Source organism: Colius striatus, chromosome 15, assembly GCF_028858725.1.
Source record: "Colius striatus isolate bColStr4 chromosome 15, bColStr4.1.hap1, whole genome shotgun sequence".
Lineage (NCBI taxonomy): Eukaryota > Metazoa > Chordata > Aves > Coliiformes > Coliidae > Colius > Colius striatus.
In genome coordinates this window covers 3,770,642-3,790,742 of record NC_084773.1, presented here as the reverse complement: position 1 = coordinate 3,790,742, position 20,101 = coordinate 3,770,642, and the positions used below count along the sequence as shown (strand labels likewise).

General features: G+C 39.8%; 1 protein-coding gene across 2 annotated transcripts in view; it reads left to right on the top strand.

The window, feature by feature from the left end:
- The window catches only part of FAM120A (family with sequence similarity 120 member A), a 53,061-nt gene that overhangs the window by 19,763 nt on the left and 13,197 nt on the right, over positions 1-20,101 (top strand). For both annotated transcript variants that reach the window (XM_062008700.1, XM_062008698.1), the window contains exons 4-12: positions 848-976; positions 1,471-1,567; positions 2,629-2,729; positions 3,020-3,303; positions 5,000-5,087; positions 8,549-8,773; positions 10,950-11,124; positions 16,531-16,780; positions 18,062-18,176. In XM_062008700.1, the coding sequence (XP_061864684.1) occupies positions 848-976; positions 1,471-1,567; positions 2,629-2,729; positions 3,020-3,303; positions 5,000-5,087; positions 8,549-8,773; positions 10,950-11,124; positions 16,531-16,780; positions 18,062-18,176 (1,464 nt within the window). The remainder of the gene's footprint in view (positions 1-847; positions 977-1,470; positions 1,568-2,628; positions 2,730-3,019; positions 3,304-4,999; positions 5,088-8,548; positions 8,774-10,949; positions 11,125-16,530; positions 16,781-18,061; positions 18,177-20,101) is intronic.

Here is a 20,101-nt window from a genome sequence, read left to right as displayed (position 1 = left end):
AAATTGTTTTATCAATAGGATTATCTTAAGGATTTCCTCTGTACCTGCAGAAAGAGTAACCAGCCTTATAACCATGTTGATACTGGGTGCTTGAAAGAGGAATTCACAATGCTCACATAGCAACAAGAGAAAACCATACATTGTTCTTTGGCAGTGTGTAATGTAAAAGAAATACAATTAATTTCTTGCCCGAGAAGTTGTATGAGCAAATTCTACTACAGAAAACAAAATATACAAAATTGAAATGCACTAATTATTAAACTGTTATCTTCAAATGGTTGATTTTGAAACCGATCTCTACAGAATCTTGAAAGTAAGTTTCTATGAGATATACTCCTTTTCTCCACTTGTTCTTCAAATCCCCCCTTTCTTGTGTACATAGAGATCTCCCTGTTCCCAGTGGATCTCTAATCAGTTCTGATACCACTTTACGTTCAGAACAGAAAGTGTGTCAAAATAAATGATTTTCTGGTACATACACAAAGAGTGGATGGATCCACGTAAAGCATTTTGCACTGAAGGAAATGTCCAACTAGAAAGCGGTAAAATAAATTAACGTTGTTGACTTTTTTTGTCATTGGAGCTGATATTTAACCAGCAAATATTTACATAGAGGTGAGGTTTCACATATATATAACCATGCCATTGATGAAAAGCATGAGTCATTGTTTAAGGGAGTCTTCAAAACAAGGTGGAAGGCCTCAAAAATATTTAGATACTAAATCTTGCAACGTGGAATTTGTTGAATTTATTTTCAGTCAGTGAAGAGTTTAATTCTCTGCTGTGTAACAGAAGTATCTCGAGCTGTCCTGTTGTTTCATGCTGGTCTGTGTATTTGTTTGCATAGGTACGAGCTCACCAGTTAGTTTTACCACCCTGTGACGTAGTGATCAAAGCCGTAGCTGACTACGTCCGTAACATTCAGGACACCACTGATTTGGATGCCATAGCAAAAGATGTTTTTCAACATTCACAGGTAAAGTATGAAGCAAAATACTGGCTTTAGTGTTTTTTTTTTTTTTAAACTATTTTGCTATACATTTATCTTGAAGAATTTGCATTCTATAAGAATAACGTTTTCCATCACTTGGTCATGGCAGTCAATTTGGATATGCAGGGTCCTTCATACCTTAATTTCACTTTTCACACTTGCTGAAGGTAAAATCCTCCATTTACCCTCAGTGCTTTAAAGTTAAATTCCAAATAACCAAAGGGAGTTTGAAGTCTGACATTGTGCACTGCCACTGATGATCAGTGGCACATGGAGATGAGATTTTCAAGCTCTAGCCGTAAATGGACTGACATAATCGTTCTTGTCCTGGGGTAGCACTGTAGTCCTCAAGGGTCTATGGGCATTGATACTGTATGGGATATGGTACACATTGACTACTCTGCAGTGCAGTGCTCACCTATAGATGACATTCCTGGATTTGCTCCTGACAGCTTTTATTCTTTTTGTTTTAATTTTAGTCTAGAACAGATGACAAAGTTACTCGATTTAAGAGAGCAGTTGCTTATTACTCAGCAACAAATAAACCTATGCCATTTCATCCACCACATTACCTAGGTAAGTCACTGAAGAAATAAGGCTTTTCATTTTTAACTAACACCTGGGATAACCCTAAAGCAGAAATAGGATTGTTTAGCAGGATCTTGTAAAAATGTTTATATTTTGGCTCTTAAATGTGAGGTTTCCAAATAAGGTTTTCAAAGAAGGTTTTCATACAGAGATTGTGCTCTTTCCCTAAAAAGTGAACAACCTGGGCTGATTATCCTTTTAGTTACTGCTGCATCAGTTCTACCACTAGGACACTTGAGTCTGGTGCTGTAAACAACTGAAATCTGGTGACTGATTTGAATCATGAAGAGAGTTTTTATTTCTATTCCATAAAACATAGTTCTTGTTTCTCACTGGACCTATCTGACATGTTTTAGAAATCCCTTCATAGTCTTTGATTTTTTTGATATCATAACATACCTGCTTGAATTGCAGCCACAAATTGCTCTGGCATCGTAGGCTGTTCTGAAGGCTTACAAATGAACTGTATGATCACAGGATTTACTACACATACCTCATTCTTAATGCTAAAAGAGAATTTGAGCTGAAATCTAAAGATGATCAGTTACCGTGCTGATACACACGTACAGATTTTTCCTTCTCTCTTTTGGGAGGTTGAGGTGTCTGTTTACATTTGAAGACCTGCGCTAAAGGGCATTAATCCTACTGCTCTAGGTCAAATATTGAAATGGTAGAAGGTGCCAGCATTATGTATCTACATGGCATTGTTTTTATCTTCTTCATTATGACATCTCTTGGGCTTTTTTTTCTTAGCTTGCTTCCCAGGTAGAACAGAAATGTGCAGTAATGAGAGATACAAAGAGCTGAGAGAAGGTAATACAAGTAAAAGAGTTCAGAAGCTACAAAGTATTTTTGTAAAAAGGCAAAAATGAATGGAAGTGACTTAAAGGCATAGTATAAAACAGTAATACTAACAGAAAAAGAATAAAGAAACTATAGAAGTAAAAGGATAAAAAGGGTAACATTTGTGTCAAATAGTGAGTGTTTTCATGAGTCTTTGATTTTTTTTTTCTTATATTCTTTCCCCCTCTTCTCTGTTTGCAATACAGCAGCCAGACCAAATCAGTTTGGTATGCCTGGGATAGTGCCACCATATGTTCCTTCTCAGATACTTAACATTCCGCAGACCTCACTACAAGCAAAACCTGTGGTAAGTACAGCTAGCTCTCTGCCTTTCTCCTTGGGAGAAACCTACTGTGCTCATCTTAAAATCTACATGAGAAAGGTATATCTAACTTTTTCAGCATGGATGTTAACTTGTTGGAATTTTAAGCCTGAAACTATAGTGATGCTACAGACTCTGGTAGAACTATTGGTGGGGATGTCTAAGAGGTCTGAGATTTAATGTAGACATTTGGAAAATGCTGCCTAATAATGTATTTTGTTTCAAAACACAAGCCTTTTTATTACTTTAACTGAAGAATGATCACTTTATTTTAGGCCCAGCAGATGTCTAATCAAGGTGGGGCCCAAGGTCAGGGTCCATACCCATATAGTCTCTCTGAGCCAGCCATCACCTTGGAATCGGGTGGAAAAAGTCTTTCTGAGCAGAACAACTACAGTAACATTCCTCACGAAGGAAAACATACACCATTGTATGAACGATCTTCTCCAATAAATCCAGCTCAGAGTGGGAGCCCTAATCATGTGGATTCAACCTATTTTCCTGCCTCTTCTACATCTTCGTCCTCTGACAATGATGAAGGCAATGGAGGTGCAGTGAAGTAAGTTTTTCATGAGAATATTTCCTTACTTGGCTTCTGTTAAGATAAATTTACCTTCAAAATCACTCACCAGTATCCTGAAAGTAAGAAATCTACATGTGATTTAGTGATATGTTAGACCTTAAAAAAATACTTTCAAGTTGCTAGGACTGCAAACACATCCATGGTTCACTCTAGTTGCCATCTTCCTTAACAAGCAGAAACCCAAACCTAAATAACACTGGGTGGTTTTCCACTCATGCTCTTAATGTTTTACTGAAAGGAGGAGAGACTGAGATTTTGGTAACTGTCATAAAGCCTTGGAGTTCTTTCTAAAAGAAATATTCCTACTTCACAGTATAATTCATTAAAATTTCAGTAGCTAAAAGCTGTGAACCATCACTGAGTTGATGGTGTTTACACTTCTTAAATTTAGGGATAGTGTGGCTTTGCAGAGAAACCTGGTGTGAATGTCAGGAATTCACCATTTGAGCCCCTGGCTTAGAGCCTTCGTTGACAGGCTACACGTGGAACAAAGCAGCAGGGAAATTGGTTTTGCTCTGTTCTGCTCATGTGCCTTGTTTACTGCAGAAGCATTTCTGGCTTCCACTAGATCGCATGTCTGTCTTTGGAATACTGCTCTGCAGACTTTCATGCCATTGCTGCTCCCTGAGCTGCAGAAAGGAAGTGTGAACAGAGGCCATTTGTGTTTACCCGTGTCCTGTTAGGTGTAGTGATTAACTGTGAGAATCCAAGCTTGGGGCTTCAGCAGATCTGTCATAGAATCATAGAATTATAGAATGGTAGGGGTTGGAAGGGACCTTTAGAGATAATCTAGTCCAACCCCCCTGCAGAAGCAGGGTCACCTAGATCAGGTCACATAGGAACATGTCCAGGCGAGTCTTGAAGACCTCCAAAGAAGGAGCCTCCACAACCCCTCTGGGCAGCCTGTGCCAGGGCTCCCTCACCTGAACAGTGACATAGTTTTGTTCTTATGTTTAAGTGGAACTTTTTGTGTTCAGCTTCGTCCCATCACCCCTTGTCCTGTTACTATCTACTATAGAAAAAAGGGATGTCCCAACCTCCTGTGATTGCATCTAGAAGTTTGGAGTTGTGTGCATTGGTATATAACTGTGGTACTACTGGGTATTAAATGCTGGATCTGTCTGAATTATGCATGATGGCTCAGACTTTGCTTTTTCTATGCAGTCTCTCAACAGTAAATATTACCATGTCTTAGTAAATCAAGAAAGTTTGCATGGCTTCCATGCAGTGTAGGGCTGGAAATAGATCTGCTTGAGAAAAAACATCTTTTTTCAGTAGCATAGTGTTGCTGTATACAATAAATTTTTAATAAATGTAGCAACTGAAATCTAGGCAGTGTCACTTATTGCAGTTGGAGAAGGTCTTCTAATTGATGGAAATCAGTCTGCATAGTGACAAACATTTGCATTTCTATCAAGATTTTCTTTGCATGAATGTTATTTAGCCATTGTAATATACAGCATTTAAATAGAACCCAAATGTTGACATAGTGTAAATGAATAAATGCTGGTCTTAAAGTCTCTTTGAGACTCCTACAAATTGACATTTCTAATACTCAGCATCCCTTAAAAACAGAGTCCCTGGCCCATACTTCTGATAACAGTCAGAAGGATTTATCCCACTGTACCTTAAACAGCACTTTAACACAATGTTTTTCTTTGTCGTCCTTCAGCCATGTCAGTGGGAACAAAATAGGCTGGGAAAAAACAGGAACCCAGTCAGAAAGTCAGACACGTGGAGAGCTGGGAGACCAAACAAAGGTAATTCCTCAAGTTCCAGACATTGCCCTTGGTTCTTTGGGAGTCAAATGTTACAGCAAACTCTGAAGACAAATTTCACTATTGATCTGTAGGATTTGGTGTAGGCTTTGACATATTTTTGTGACTTACAGAACAACAGGTTTTAAGTAAAGTAAGAGGTTTTCTGGGGAATATTGTAGCATATACATAAAAAATGAATAGGATGTGTTAGGAAATACTAGATGTAGGCTAGAAAGAATTCAACAGACTTGTTTCTTCCTTAGCTAACAATCTCATCCTTAACTTCTGCTCTTGGTGTTCGTGGTAGTTCATTATTTTGATCTTTAGTAAGGAGTACAGCAGTCTGAGTTTCTGTGGGTTCAGGGCTTATAACTTATAGTGTAGTGAGAGCAGCTCACACACATTTCAGTGCTAGCCATAGACCTGTATAGGTGCAGTAAAGCTCAGCTGAGGAGTAAAATTCCATTATAACAGCCTGGAATTTCATGTAATACATATTGAAGCAGGTCTGTGGGACCAGTTGGAATGTGTTGCTACTTAACTAAGTAAGGATGAGATGACTGAGCCCTCGATAAAGACATCACATTATCCTATTGAATTTCTTCAAGATTTATCGTAGAATTATTTTGGTTTGAAAAAACCTTTAACACAATTTACCTCACAATGGCAGGCCCAGCACTAACCCATGGCCCTCATCTCCACAGCTTTGCAATAGCTCCAGGGATGGGGACTCCTCCACCTCCCTGGGCAGCCTGGGACAGGGGCTGGCAACCCTCTCAGGGGAAAAAATTCTTCCTCATCTCCAATCTAAACCTCCCCTGGGGCAACTTGAGGCCATTTCACTTGTTGCTTGGGAGCAGAGACTGACCCCCACCTCACTCCAACCTCCTGTCAGGGAGTTGCAGAGAGCACTCGTGTCATCTCAGCCTCCTCTGTTTCAAAGTAAAACCATTGTCAAATTAAGTGTTTGATGGTCTGTACTCCCAAGTTTGAACTGTGTTTGGAAAGAACAGTCAAAGCATTTCCACTTGATATCTCTGTGTCTTTGTGATGGAACTGTACACCAACTGCTAATTTTGTGTGAAAAAAAGCCCAATCGAGAGTTACACTGTAGACAAACGGAGCAGTTTCCCTGTTCCTTTGGCATAGAAATCTAGTAGACTTTGGCTTTGTGCTTAAAATATGAAGCTGATGATTTCATCCATCAGTGATTATTATTTTTGCAGACTACACCCTGTATGATAACTGCATCTGCCTGAGGATTAGTCACCATATGCAAATGCTATTGTGACCTATTACAGTCCTTTTTTGCTCTGTATTATGGTTATGTGCGTAGGGCTGGGCGGGGGGGCAGGGAGAGAGGTGATGAGGTCAGGGATGGAGGGAGCAGAGAGGTAGTGGTGGTGAGAACAGGGATGGGAGGGAGCAGGCAGAGCAGCTGTGGTGCTGGGCAGTGAGCTGGTGGGATGTGCTGCACGATGTGTCTGGCTGCCTGTCTTCATACACACAGTTAAAGCTGCGTAAGCAGTGATTAAACTTTCCAAGAGATGTATGCATGCAGTGCCACTTAAATACATCCAATCGAATGTATAAACACTTGTGAGTTTTTCTTGCCCATTTGGGTTTTTTTAAATATCAAGCTACTTCTTCAGCCTGCAGTAGCAGGAGAAGACAGTTGGATCTTGTTGAGCCTGATGGGCAGGATTATGAATACGTTTTCTAGGTGAGCTTGTTTCCTACCGAGGTATATATTAATGGTTTAAGAAAAGAAATATTTCCTGAAGATTCAGCTGAATGAGCTGTGTGAATTTCTGAGGTAAAGTGCTGAAAGTCCAGCATAGATCAGACAAATAGCAGCAACCTTGCCACTCTTTTCACTTGTCTTGTCAAAACCCCTTGCGCGTAGTTGTCTCGCTATGTGATTATATATGATGAAGGTAAGCTCATCTCGTTTGGGTGGATGTATATTACTAAAATAAAAACTGAAAAATAAACATTTGGTCTGTGGTAGTTCCTCAGTTGAGATGTTTGAATATCACTGGAGCAGATCCAGGAAGAATCTGGGCAGTTCAAACAGGGGAAGCATTGCTGTCATTTGGGTTTTTGTCTTCTTCCCTTCACACTTCCAGTAATGGGCAGCCCTGTAAACTCTTTGTGGGCCACTATCACTGTCTTTCAGTTGTTGGAGTAGTAGAAGATTGGAATAAAAAATCTTTAAACCAGTGAAGAAATATTTCATAATATAATACAGATTTAACAGAGCTCACTTTTGTAAAAACCTTCTATGTTGTTGTGTTAGAAGTGTGCTGGTTGTTACAGGTTTTAACTATTTCTTTGTGTGTTTTCATTTGTGTAAATAAAACTGAGCATAGATTATCCATTCTAAAATATACCCTTCCATAATATCCCCTTGATTGTGTTGCTTAAAATGTCATCTGAAAATAGTGTTGCTCCTTTGATATCTTGCTAGAGCATGTTTTTACTAATACACAGTCTGTAGAACGTTTTTAGAGGTTGTATGGATTCTTTGGGGTTTTTATATGCAGGTTTGTATTTACCTTAAGAGCCCAAAGGGGACAAGATGAGCTTGGTTGGGCCTATGTTTTATGTTCCTTGTTCCATGGGATTTCATGGCTTTGGCCATTTGTGTTTTGCCTTTGTTTTTCAAGTCTTTTGAAGCATGTGAAATCTTCCACACAGATTGTGAAAATACCTGTGCATGGTGTGAGTATCATCAGGTGAACAAAGGAAATTTCGGTCTCAAAAGTTTTTAAATTACTATAGTAGTTTCTAGGCACAAAATGCACTTCTAAGCTAAAAACAGCTTTCAGTTTTGAAGACTTTTTAGGAATGAACTCAAAATTTTTTGGTAGTATCTATGAAGGATGCAACATAAGTGCTTACAAAAGGCTTATTCACCAGGAGGTTCAAAGTACATTTTTGTGTTGTATTTTTTTTAGTTCAGACACTATAGATTTTGTCTTTGAGTTGAACTATGTAGTTTTTTCCTGCTTCATTTAGAAACATAAACTGAAAAGAGATTGTTAATAGAAGGCTAGGTAAATGATGTGACTGTCAGTTAACCTGTTTAGTTGGTAATATTATGGAAATACGAAGTGGTCATTCACATTTCAGTAAGAAGTCATCAGTCCTCCTCCTGTATAGTGCAATTAAAAATGAAAGAATAGTTACTGTTGCTGTTAATAAGTTAAACCTTTACCTTAATACTTGTGTTTTCAGTAGCTTGCTTCTGCTAGCAAACAATGGCTGAAAGCTTACATTTTCTGATAGTCTTTTAGCTGGCTTTGGATAATATGTTCTATGTACTGGCAACGACATGATGTGAAGGTGTGCTCTTTCCATTGTGGGTGAAGAAGGAGATTTGCTGTCTCTCTTGGGTGATCTCCCAGTATGTGTCTGTACACATTCAGAAGCACTTTATTTTGTGTGTTTTGTTGTAGGCAGAAGGTTCCTCCAGTGCTTCTTCAGGAAGTCAGGCAGCTGATGTCAAAGGGAATCAAACCAGTAATCCACAAATCCCGTGCCTGTTGTCAATGCCCACAAGAAACCACATGGATATTACTACTCCTCCATTACCTCCTGTAGCACCTGAAGTATTAAGAGTGGCAGAACACAGGCACAAGAAGGGGTTAATGTATCCCTACATCTTTCATGTCCTAACCAAGGTATGACACTTAAAAATTATGTACCGTGAAATCACGATTCTGTAAGATAATTGCACTTGCATTTCTGGCTAAAGAGTGTCATAAATTTACATCCTTCTTAATGCTTTGAGTTTTGGTCTGTTTTTACTGCATCTGACAATTTCTAGCATGATATCTACATGGCTTTTCAGTATCCCCAGGGATGGGGATACTGAATCCCCAGCTCCTTGAGTAGCCTGTGCCAGTGTCAACAACCCTCTCAGGGAATATTTTCTCCTTCATCTCCAATCTAAACCTCCCCTGGGGCAACTTGAGGCCATTTCCTCTTGTCCTGTCACTCGTTACTTGGGAGCAGAGACTGACCCCCACATCACTACAAGCTCCTATCAGGGAGTTGCAGAGAGTGCTCATGTCTCATCTCAGCCTCCTCTTCTCTAGGCTGAACACCTTCAAGTCCCTCAGCCAGTCCCCATTAGACTTGTTCTCCAGACCCTTCCCCAGCTCCAGTGCCCATCTCTGGACACGCTCCAGCATCTCAGTGTCCCTGTGGGAATGAGAGGCCCGACACTGGAGGGCTCGAAGTGCAGCCTCAGCAGCACTGAGTACAGAGGGAAAACCATTGCCCTAGTCCTACTGGCCACACTATTTCTGATACAAGCCTGGATGCCATTGGCCTTCTTGGCTACCTGGGCACACTTCTGACTATGTGCTCTTCACCTATACCACCAAGTCTTTTTCCACCAGGCAGCTTTTCCAGCCCATCTGCCCAAGCCTAGAGCATTGCCTGGGATTGGTGAGGCACAAGTGCATGACCCAGCCCTTGGCCTTGTTAAAACCCATCACATTGCCCTCAGCCTGTGGCTCCAGCCTGGCCAGGGCAGTCTGAAGAGCCTTCCTGCCCTCGTGCAGGTCTACACTCTTGCCCAACTTGATATGCTGTATCTGCCAATGGGAGGAAGAGAATGAAATCGTAGAATCGTAGAATGGTAGGGGTTGGAAGGGACCTTTAGAGATCATCCAGTCCAGCCCCCCATATCCCTGTGTCTGATAAATCTTGTTCCAACAGAGGGGAAAAAAAAGGCCCATCTAGAGATGGCTGCATAAAAAAGGAATTGGTGCTGCTTAAGACTTTTTGTCTACCCACTATCTGAAATGCTTTTGAACAAGTATGCTCAGGGGACCTAAAGCATGCTATGAGTACACTGACTGTTATCTTATTCTGTAATTATGGAATTCACTAGAAATTGGCATGTAGAGGTGTTCCAGGTTATGTTACTGTTATGTATAGAGAGAGACCTTTTGGACATACCTTATACCTAAAGTAGCCTTGCCTGAGTTAAATCTGGTGATATGTAATCACTCCAAGGTGTCACCTACTGTTATTCATTACTACCACAGTTTAAATGATTTTTTTAAGTGAAGGAAGCAAACTGGAGTGTTTGCTTGTCAGTGTTGCAAATAAAGGCTGATACCTGGGAACTATGCAGCGAAGTCAGTTGTTTTCCAAGCAAATCTTAACACAGTTAGATGTGCAGTCACAGAAAACATAGAATGTGGCTGCTGTTTTGAGGATATTGGAAGGTTCTATTATGGTTAAGTTTTTTTCCTGAAGAAGTCTAAAATGCTAAAGCTTTATATACATTCAAAACTAACCTTATTTATGTAATTCCCAGTTACTACTTTTTGACCAGATCCTTTAATAATGTTGGGTTTTACCGTGAGTCCCCAATACTGTTTCAAATCCTTGCACCAAAAAGTCAACTGGTGACCAAGACAGCATGAATGTTTTGAAAAGTAGCTCTCTGAAATCTAGATCCACTTCTCATGTGCTCTGACTGTCCTGAAGTGCATTACTGTATTTGTGTATTATTTCACTCTTCAAATTATCCCTATTCTGAGGTGAATATGTAGGTGACTCTCACCTGCAAAAGGTCCTGGCAAAGAAAAAAAGGTTGTGTGTGGAAAAGAGAGAGAGGAAAGCAACTGAGATAATCACAGCCTGGAGACTGCGAAGCAGATCTTTGGGTGATCCTCCTCTGGTGTTGCCTTCACATACCCAAGATGTACATTACTGCCAAATCACATTTTCCTTGAGTGGATGAGATTTCTGTTCAAGCTGCTTTGAGTTACCATGCATACCTAATACTTTCTGTTCACTCTAACATGTCATATTTTCCTACTTTCTTTTGTGCAAAAGGGTGAAATCAAAATTGCTGTTTCTATAGAAGATGAAGCCAACAAAGACCTGCCTCCTGCTGCTCTCCTTTATAGGCCAGTTCGTCAGTATGTTTACGGAGTCCTGTTTAGCTTGGCAGAAAGCAGAAAGAAAACGGAGAGGCTTGCTTTTAGAAAGAACAGACTTCCACCAGAATGTATGTACTGTAGAATACATCCTTTATCTCTCTTCCCTTTGCTATGGTTTCATAACCATTTGTACTGTCGTTTGAATGAGAATGCTGCTAAGATTTCATTGGTGTAGCTAATGCTGGAGGAATTTATGGCTTAGTTGATCCCATGTAGGTCAAGTAATAAAAACCAGATAATAGAAAAGTATGTTGATTTGAAAATACATTTCCTGTAGTAGTTTAAGAACTGTGAATGTTACCATTTCTAGCAGGCTCTAGGGTTTGGTTTTTCAAATGTATGCTCAAGCTGCTGTCAGATTTGCAGCAAGTCATGTCAGTTTGTGATGTAATTTTTGAAGTACATGGCAAAACTTGGTGAGAGGAAACTTCTGTGGATATGCTTACAAAGAGGCATGTTTACACATTTGAGAAGACAGGGTAAGTTATCAAGTGCACTTCAGTGAAACTTGCAAGTCTCTAGTATCTTTCAGGGTTTTGGCATATAAAAACTTAGTTTAAAATCTGCAGAAGTCAGGTGTAATGTAAATAAAGGTAGATATGGGTGAAGACAGAGTAAACTTCACAGGACTTGTCAAAAGATCCTTTTGCTAATTTAGAAGGATGAAAGCTAATCTACATTTTAATCTGGAAGTAGTTTTGCTACAGTAATTCTCAGGAATTACTGCCATTCTAGAAAATTCAACCTCAGCATTCTGGAGTGTTTTTCTTATAATGAAATGCACACAAGGAAATGATTGAACTTTACAGTAGTATCTTAAAAAGGTTAAAGGAATGCTGAAGCATTAAGTGAATGGCAGCAACAGCAGAAGTATTTAAATATAGGAGTCTGCTGTCACTGGACTAAATTTAAGAGTCAGGTATTTAGAATGTATAAAAGCGTTATTCACAGCCTTTGTGTGAAAAGGATAAAAAGAAGAATCAAGTGTAAACTTTATGGTCATTCCTTTTTCTCTTACCATTTTTAACTGTGACTCATTTTTCAGTCCTAGCAAAGGTGATCATCTTCCAATGGCATTTGAAAAACTGTTTCTCTTAGTTGTTTTAGGGGAATTATTATTTATCCTGCGTGAATAATATCTCAGCATATGTATTGTCACAAACTTCTGAATTCTTTAACTCACACAGCAGCATAATATTTCAAGTAACAAGGTTATTCCAGAATTAAAATAGTGAGGTTGTTTGCAATATTCATTTATCCTCATGAGACTTCTGTCCTTAAAAGCATACTACAGCATTTGTAGTGGTGCAGTAGCTGAGTGCTGAAGGTCTGCTTTAGTTTTCAGGACGTTTTTATCTCATAAACCTAGAATGTTCTCTGTAGGCTACTGGGGAAACCTAAATAAATCATCTCTCTTTTCTCTTAATTTATACTGCTTTTCAGAGGTTTAGTATCAGTGGAGGCTAAGAATGCTGCTGCTGACTTGGTTTAGTTACAGAAGTGCCTGCAGATCTTGCTGCAGGACATGTTCAGCCACTGACCTACTTCTGTCTTAGGATACAAAAAAAAGTCTGCCCAAAAGTTGGTTGCTTCACAGCAAAGCTAACAATGCTGGTAAAGATGGATATGAGCTAAGATGCAAGTGTGTGATTTGAAAGGGCTATATTGCAGGAACACATTTATTTTGGTCACCTCTCTTCCAGAGTAGCAAAAACTAGGCAGACTGTGCAGGATGCAGAGAGACAATAGTGTCTTAAACATCAGGAGCAGATTTCTCAGGTCAATTAGTCACACTCATTAGCCCTTGATAACTTTCCTGAGAATCCGGGCCATAATGAACGAGTGATGCTGATTCTCTTTCAGTGTCTTAATTTTTTTGGTGCTCTCAAAAATGAGTAAGTTATGAAACACAGTAATTAAGACAATTAAGGAACAATTTAAGAATTAAGAGAATTAAGAAATTAATTTCTAAATAAAATCATATTGTCCTTAAGCTTTATGTAGAGAGATAAGGAATGTATTAGTACCTAAAACCCCGTCATCTTTGTTGTACAAACCATAACACTGGCAACATAATAGTTGCTCATGAATAAGTTGCAAGTGTGTTGCTGGAAGGGTTATGGGAGGCTGTGAAAAATACATAATGAAGAGACACGTCAGTATTATTGCTGAATATACAATCAGCAGGATGATGGATCTTTCATAAAACAGATGACTTCCCGTCTCTTGAATCATGATGATTTTTCTGTAGTTAAAAAGCCAGTGACAAACAGCAGATCCGTTCGAGAGGTAGTCAGTCAGGCTCTTCAGTGATAATTGTCTGCTAAGTAATGCCTTTGCTGTAAGAGTCCTCCTGTCTGCTCCCAGAGGGTAGGAAAAGCTGAATCACAAAGTTCTTGACGGTGCTTTTGCTGCCAAGGGCATAGCATTGGGCTGTGCTGGCCTTCCTTCTGAGGAGATGGACACTGAGTGTCTGACTTGCTCTTGTTTCCAAGCTGTGAAGCGAGTTCTTTCCCACATTCTGGTAAATACATATGTGTAGATGAAACCATCTGCCCTTTGCACTCTGGAAAAATGCACACTTGCACAAGCTGTCGTATCTCCTGGTTGGATCCAAAGGTTTGTTATTTTAAGCCTGGCCACATTGTGATGCACTATTCTCCATCAAGGACATGTTCAGCTGATGGTGTTTCTGCCAAAAGGAAAGCCGTGTGTCTCGGGCAGCCGCCCTTTTGCACAATGGAGCATGCCTAGCTCAAGCTGTGCTGTCAGTAAAGATTACAAGGTTAAAAATTAGGCTTGATTAATCTGCATTAGCTAGCTCATCTTCTACTGATATTGAATACATCACACCTCACCTTTAGTTCGTGAAGGAAATGCAAAGAGAATACCCAGCCCACCTGAGTGTTCATTAGCAACAAGGGCTGTGGCAGATGACCTGAGAGTGCAGGAGGCTCTTGCTAATGACTTCAGAGCCTGTGGCAGCATTCAGCTGTTTACCAAGCAGGTTACCCTAATGCAGATTGATGCTGACCCTTTTTACTCGAATTGACCCAAAAGTGTCGTGAGGGCAGCAACGTTCAAAGCCGGTGCCAATATGTCCTGCAGTTGCTTAGGCTACTTTGAGGATTCAGATCTGCTGATCAGCAGCAGGAGGAAGTTTAATAATAAAAAGAGTATAATTAGCATTGTGATGTTGTGGCTGGACACACTCTGATCCTGATGCTTATCTTTGAGTGGAAGTCCTGGGAGGAAAATACAAAACGTTCCTTCCTCTGAGGACAGATCCTCAGCGGCTGAGGAAGACAGCAGTCCCATTGCAGTTGTCAAGGGTGTAAGAAACTCTGGAGAAATAAGTGAGGATGGACACGTCCTGGATTTATGTTACATTAAATGCTAAATTTGGGTGAACAGTGCTACAGTTACTTGTTTCCTGACACAGCTGTAATTCCTCAGCCCCATCTCTCAGGGAGAATCCTGTTTGCCAGTCCCCCAGAGTGGCCTTCACAATAAATTATTCTGCAGGAAGTGTGGTTACCTTTCCCATAATAACCATTACTTCACAGAATTTTGAGGGCAGGGTGGGTCTCCAGCGTGACCTCTACAGGTAGCATGTTCCTGAAGATAGTATATTTTAAGAGCAAACTGAGAAGTTCCTGGGGCCCTAGCTTCATACCTGTGAAATATATGCAGAAGAAGCAGCAGTGAAACATTTGTCTTCTATACAGCTCAATTTCCTTGCTGTTTGCTGTGATGGGAGTTGTAGAAGCCGAGGCAGTGGTCATCTGAGGGTGCTTAAGTGAGATGTGCGTATAGAGTTGGCATGTGCCTGCCTCTGGAGAGGCTAGCTAGCAATATCACCTCTGTTGTCAAAAGGAGGTTGAAAGGAAGAAAAAAAGAACTCCAAAATACGAGCAACTATTTTGTCAATTGTCAAGACTTGGGGGTTTTTTACAGCAAGCAGATTGAACTGTTCGGCTTAGTAACCTCATTGTGTTTGCTGTCTGTTTGCTGAGAGGTCTTAAGTTGCTGTCCAAAAGTATCTCTTGCTTCTGAGAGCTAAAGCAGTTAAAGGAGTCTTTGAAAGCCTACGTCAAATATATCCTTTTGTTTGTTCATATTTACTGTTCCAGGCCTAGAGAAGTGAGAACCAGTGTGATAAATGATGCACAAGTAACAGGGTAGCTCTGCTGGCTGTTGAAGCCCAGCTTGTGTAGCTTGGTGGCGTATAAAAACACGTAGCAACCAAAATAGAACATGATTTTGTAGTGAGGTCACCAACTAAATATATCAGAATATTGATTTTCATTGCTGCGTGTTATCTTTGTAAAACTTACCCTGAGCTCTATGAAATGGAGCTATAACATTAGAGTAGTTTTATTGCAGAAAAGCATGAGAGTGCTTTGGGATGTGATAGAGGTCCTTTTTTTAACCTCAGTGATCACCTCTGGAATGGTTTGCCCGCCCATAACTATAAAATTACTTGTAAGGCTGATGTCTGATTGCTGAAGACCTTGTAGCTCTAAGGGCTAATCTGGTACCAGTAGCATTCACTTCTCCATCTGTAACAAAAAGATTTCTATCAGAAAAAGCAGGTCTGTGCTCCTGCTGTGAACCTCTCTGTGCTGTAACCTGAAGCCTCACTAACAAGCTCTTTGAATCTTTCCACACTGCATAACTGGGCTGTGAGTTAAGAAGGGTGCAAAGAAATTTTGAGCTGTGTCAACCTTGAGGTCGTTCCAAGGCCAAAGGTATCATTTCTCCATCTTGACTTTTTTTTTTAACTGTATTCTGTTTTGGTTACCTTCAGACCTAAAAAGGGAGGTGATTCAGCAGCAATATAGAGTGGAACAGTCTTTGTTTTGAAGTGGATGGAAGAAAGCTGAGCAGATGTGAAAATTCTAACCTCTTAATGGAAAGCAGTGCAGTAAAGTAATGGTTTGTGAAATGTTTAGGGGGAGAAAAAAAACCCAGACCCACCTGTATATGTGAGGTCTCATTCCATTGCAGTAGTTGAACAACTATAAACAAGTAGCACATAAGTTTAAAATCTGATTTGAATAAAATCACCAAGATCATATTGTTCTTAAAAGACCATATATGGAACATATTTCTGTGTACGTACCCTTTTTGTTTGTCATTGTAGGGGTTTGATCAGTTACGTATTTTAGGGGAAAATTACATCTTCAAATTATTCTGTTTCTTTTACAGAAGCATTTGTAGATCCCTTATGTTGTGTATTGATTTGAATATAGGAATGTAGCATGCTTTGTGAACACTTGGTTGCACACACTTGATGTGTATGTGATCACAGTTGAGAGATGGTGTGTACCGAGTCTGAGTTACCAGTTTGGCCACGAAACCCAGATCTATTGCAGTCCTAGAGTGATGCTTTTGGGGTGAAAAGCTCTTGTATAGGAAGTACTAAATACTTTTTAACCTGGAATGTTTTCCTTCCACTTGCCCATTTGCAGTTTCACCAGTGATAGTTAAGGAGTGGGCTGCTTACAAAGGAAAATCTCCTCAAACCCCGGAGCTGGTGGAAGCGCTCGCATTCAGGGAATGGACCTGTCCTAATCTGAAGAAGCTGTGGCTGGGGAAAGCAGTAGAAGACAAGAACCGAAGAATGAGGGCATTTTTGGCCTGTATGAGATCAGATACACCAGCAATGCTCAATCCAACTAATGTGCCCACACATCTTATGGTGCTCTGTTGTGTACTAAGGTCAGTGTTCCTTTAAGGTAAAGCAGAATGAAGGAAAGATTTTCCTGAGTAATCTCGCTGACAACTTTGTACTAAAGCATGAGTATAAAAAGTGTCAATTCATATTTGCAAGGTCATTAGGAGAAGGGGTTTAGTTTGGTTTTAGAACATTGCTGCTTCAGGTCTCAAAAGCATGCTGTATCTTCAACATTTCTTTCTCAGTCTCTGGAGGACTTAAGGGAAGAGGAAAAAAAGAGTTCTGTGTTGCAAAGGGGCCACTGTGCATTTGAATTAGTTTACCCTAACTAGACTCTAGGCCTCAGCTTACTAAAAAATAGCATGTGGGATCTCAGAGCCTGTATTGGTGAAATTGTGAAGCAAGAGAGAGAGTTCTTAGGGAACCACACAGCAGTTTGTCAGAGGGCAAAGCTCCCAGGTGTGATACTCTGCCTGGGACACATGATGTGTTAAGAGTCCATCTGTTAAAACAGCTCATCTAGTTGAGATGATAATAACCAACAGTTGAAGTCCTAATTCTACACTTCAGTTGTTCAAAGAAAGCCACAAGGTGCAAAATACTTCCCTGTTTAATTCCCAGATTGAAAATTGAGGAACTGAGAGATTCTTACATTTTTGGAAAGGGGAGATTGTTTCAATACAACCAGCTTGTAAATCTGGCAGAATCTAAGGGTAGTGTGATGTTGCATGTGAAGAATTGTAAGCCATTTTTGAGAGTGACACTTGTAAATTTGTCTTGAACTTTTACCTTAAGAACACTAAAACTCCTTTCTTTTTTCTGCATGTAGCATAATATTAAGAATATAATCCAAGTGGTATGCTGCTTGTTTCAGCAGGACATGTTTCTCTCCTGTGACAAGGCATATATAAGTTGTTTTTCGTTAAGACATGATGAGCATAAAATTCAGTGACTAGATAATTTCTGAGTAATGTGTGGTTTGGAAAACATGTTCACAAAGTCCTTTTACAAAGACCATTAATCTTTATAATAGTTTATTTTTAGACATATAAGAAACCACTTATGTTTTAAGTTCTGTTTTGGCAGCCTGTCCTCCCCTCGCTCGCTGGGAGCAGGGAGTGCACAACTGATTCACAGCCAGTAGCTCTTCGGAGATTTCAACTTCAAATCTATTGAGTGCTCTGGTCTGTTTGACTATTTAAGACTAGAGAACAAAAAAAACCCAACCTTTTGCTATTGCATTCTGGTGATTTCTGATAACATAAAGTACCATTTGATCTACCCACTGAAGGGAGCTGCTGAGTAACAATGAGCTTCCTCTGTAGGTATATGGTACAGTGGCCGGGCGTTCGTATCCTTCGTCGCCAGGAACTCGATGCTTTTCTTGCCCAAGCATTGTCTCCAAAGCTCTATGAACCTGACCAGCTTCAGGAACTCAAGGTAATTCTTAACTATAACTTTCAGCATTTAAGATATTTATTTCTAGCCAATCTGGGAACTACAATGTGGGAACTACAATCCTGTTAACTACAGGGAGTGATGTATTATGTGCCTGTCTCACTAAAAGCCTTGCATAATTATCTATACTATCTAAAATATTAGTATTTTAAAGTGTTGCAGAGATTGATAAGCAGTTCTGCTTCACTGGTCAGATAGGTAACTCAAATCTTAAACAGATTCTATACTCCAGAAGCTTTTTGTACCATTTCTTAAGTAATTGTCTCTTGGAAGTTTGAAACAAATGTGCTTCCACTGAAAAGATTTAAAAAGAAAAGAAAAAACACTTACTCCTTGTGTGATTGTATTTAAAGACCAACCTGGGTGTTTTTTCAGGCATTCAGCATTCAAAAGGGTTTTTTTTCAAGTAATTGTAGAAATGGAGAGAGACCTGCATAATCTTGAATGGAAAAATGCAGGAGGAAAAAAGGGAAAACAGGTTGTTAATAGTCATAGAATGATAGAAATAAAAGGGAAAAGAGTTTGTTAATAGTCATAGAATTGTAGAAATAACTACTTTGAGGATTTTAAAAGTTAAGATCTCAAGGTTTCTATTTTTTCCTAATATGGTAGTACTCTATGAAGTAAATAGTGTTAGCTAATTGATTGGTTCAAAACTTGCCGTTATCTCAATCAAATAGTAGAGTTTAGTCCTTTTGTTAAGTGAACAAATTTCCCAATGAAAACAATTTTAGGTGCTTTTTGCTTCATAATGTGTCTTAATAGTGTATTTGATAACTGAAAGCTACGGAAGGTACTGGGATGTATAGGGAATGCACAACTGGAAGTGATCCATCTTATTGCCTGTCTGCATTGATGATCAGCTTAGGGAAGGAGATGAGATGCTGGTTTCCTGTTCACCGTGCAACCTTATGTTGAAAAGGCCATTTCAGATAGTCTTTTAGGTACTCTAGTCAGTAATAACTGCTGACCAGTTTTGCTCCTAGCAGTGCCAGGGTACCTGTTGTCCTTACTTAAATCACAAAGGAGGAGTAATTTGTTCCCCAAGTGTGTTCATATGCACAGACACACTGCAGAGAGACACAGACAAAAGCAGCAATCCTAACAGCTCTCCTCAGAATGTAAGCTCATGCAGATTTTAGGTATTAGATTTTTCTAAGGAGTATTTTGTCACTAGTAACAGGTCTGAAAGAATATTCCTAAAGCCAGAAACTTCTGTGGGTGATGAGTAGGATCTGGATTGTGTTCCTGCATGTAGCACCCCAGCATGACTTCTCAGTCTCAATCTATAAACCAAATCAATATGCTCATGGATCCCAGCACTTAGCCAGAGAAATACTACTAAATATAAGGGGAAGAAAACAGCTGATTTCACTTACAGCAAGTAGAGAATTCAGGTGTTGCCATTTGTAATGACAGAGTTAACAGAAGAACAAAATCTTCTTCCCATCTGCCAAAGAACGATTGACAACAGCAAAAATAATACACAAATAAAATCCAACAGGAAGATGTTTATTTGGCCTATCCTGCATTGCTGAAAGAGACGTGAAGAAACAGAGGATGAAGACAGCTATAATGAACAGCAGATGAGTTCATGCAAGACTGCTTGTTTGCTTCAGCACTCGGGACTGGATTGCTGCTGTCATGGATTATAAGCGTATTAGTCTCCTGAGAACACCTCTTTTGAGTACTCTGCCTTGTGACTAATTCCTTAAAACCAGCCTAAATGTAGCCCCTGTCCATCAAGGGAATCATTCAGGTGTTTGCTGGAACTCCTTTTCAAGGTATTTACTGGATGTTCATGCTGGAAGCCCTCTGTGCTTATTGAGTTGTTCAGTGCGCTGAAGACTCGGGTCCAAAGATGATGACAACTGTCTGTGTTGTATGAAAGGCAGTATCTTATCTTC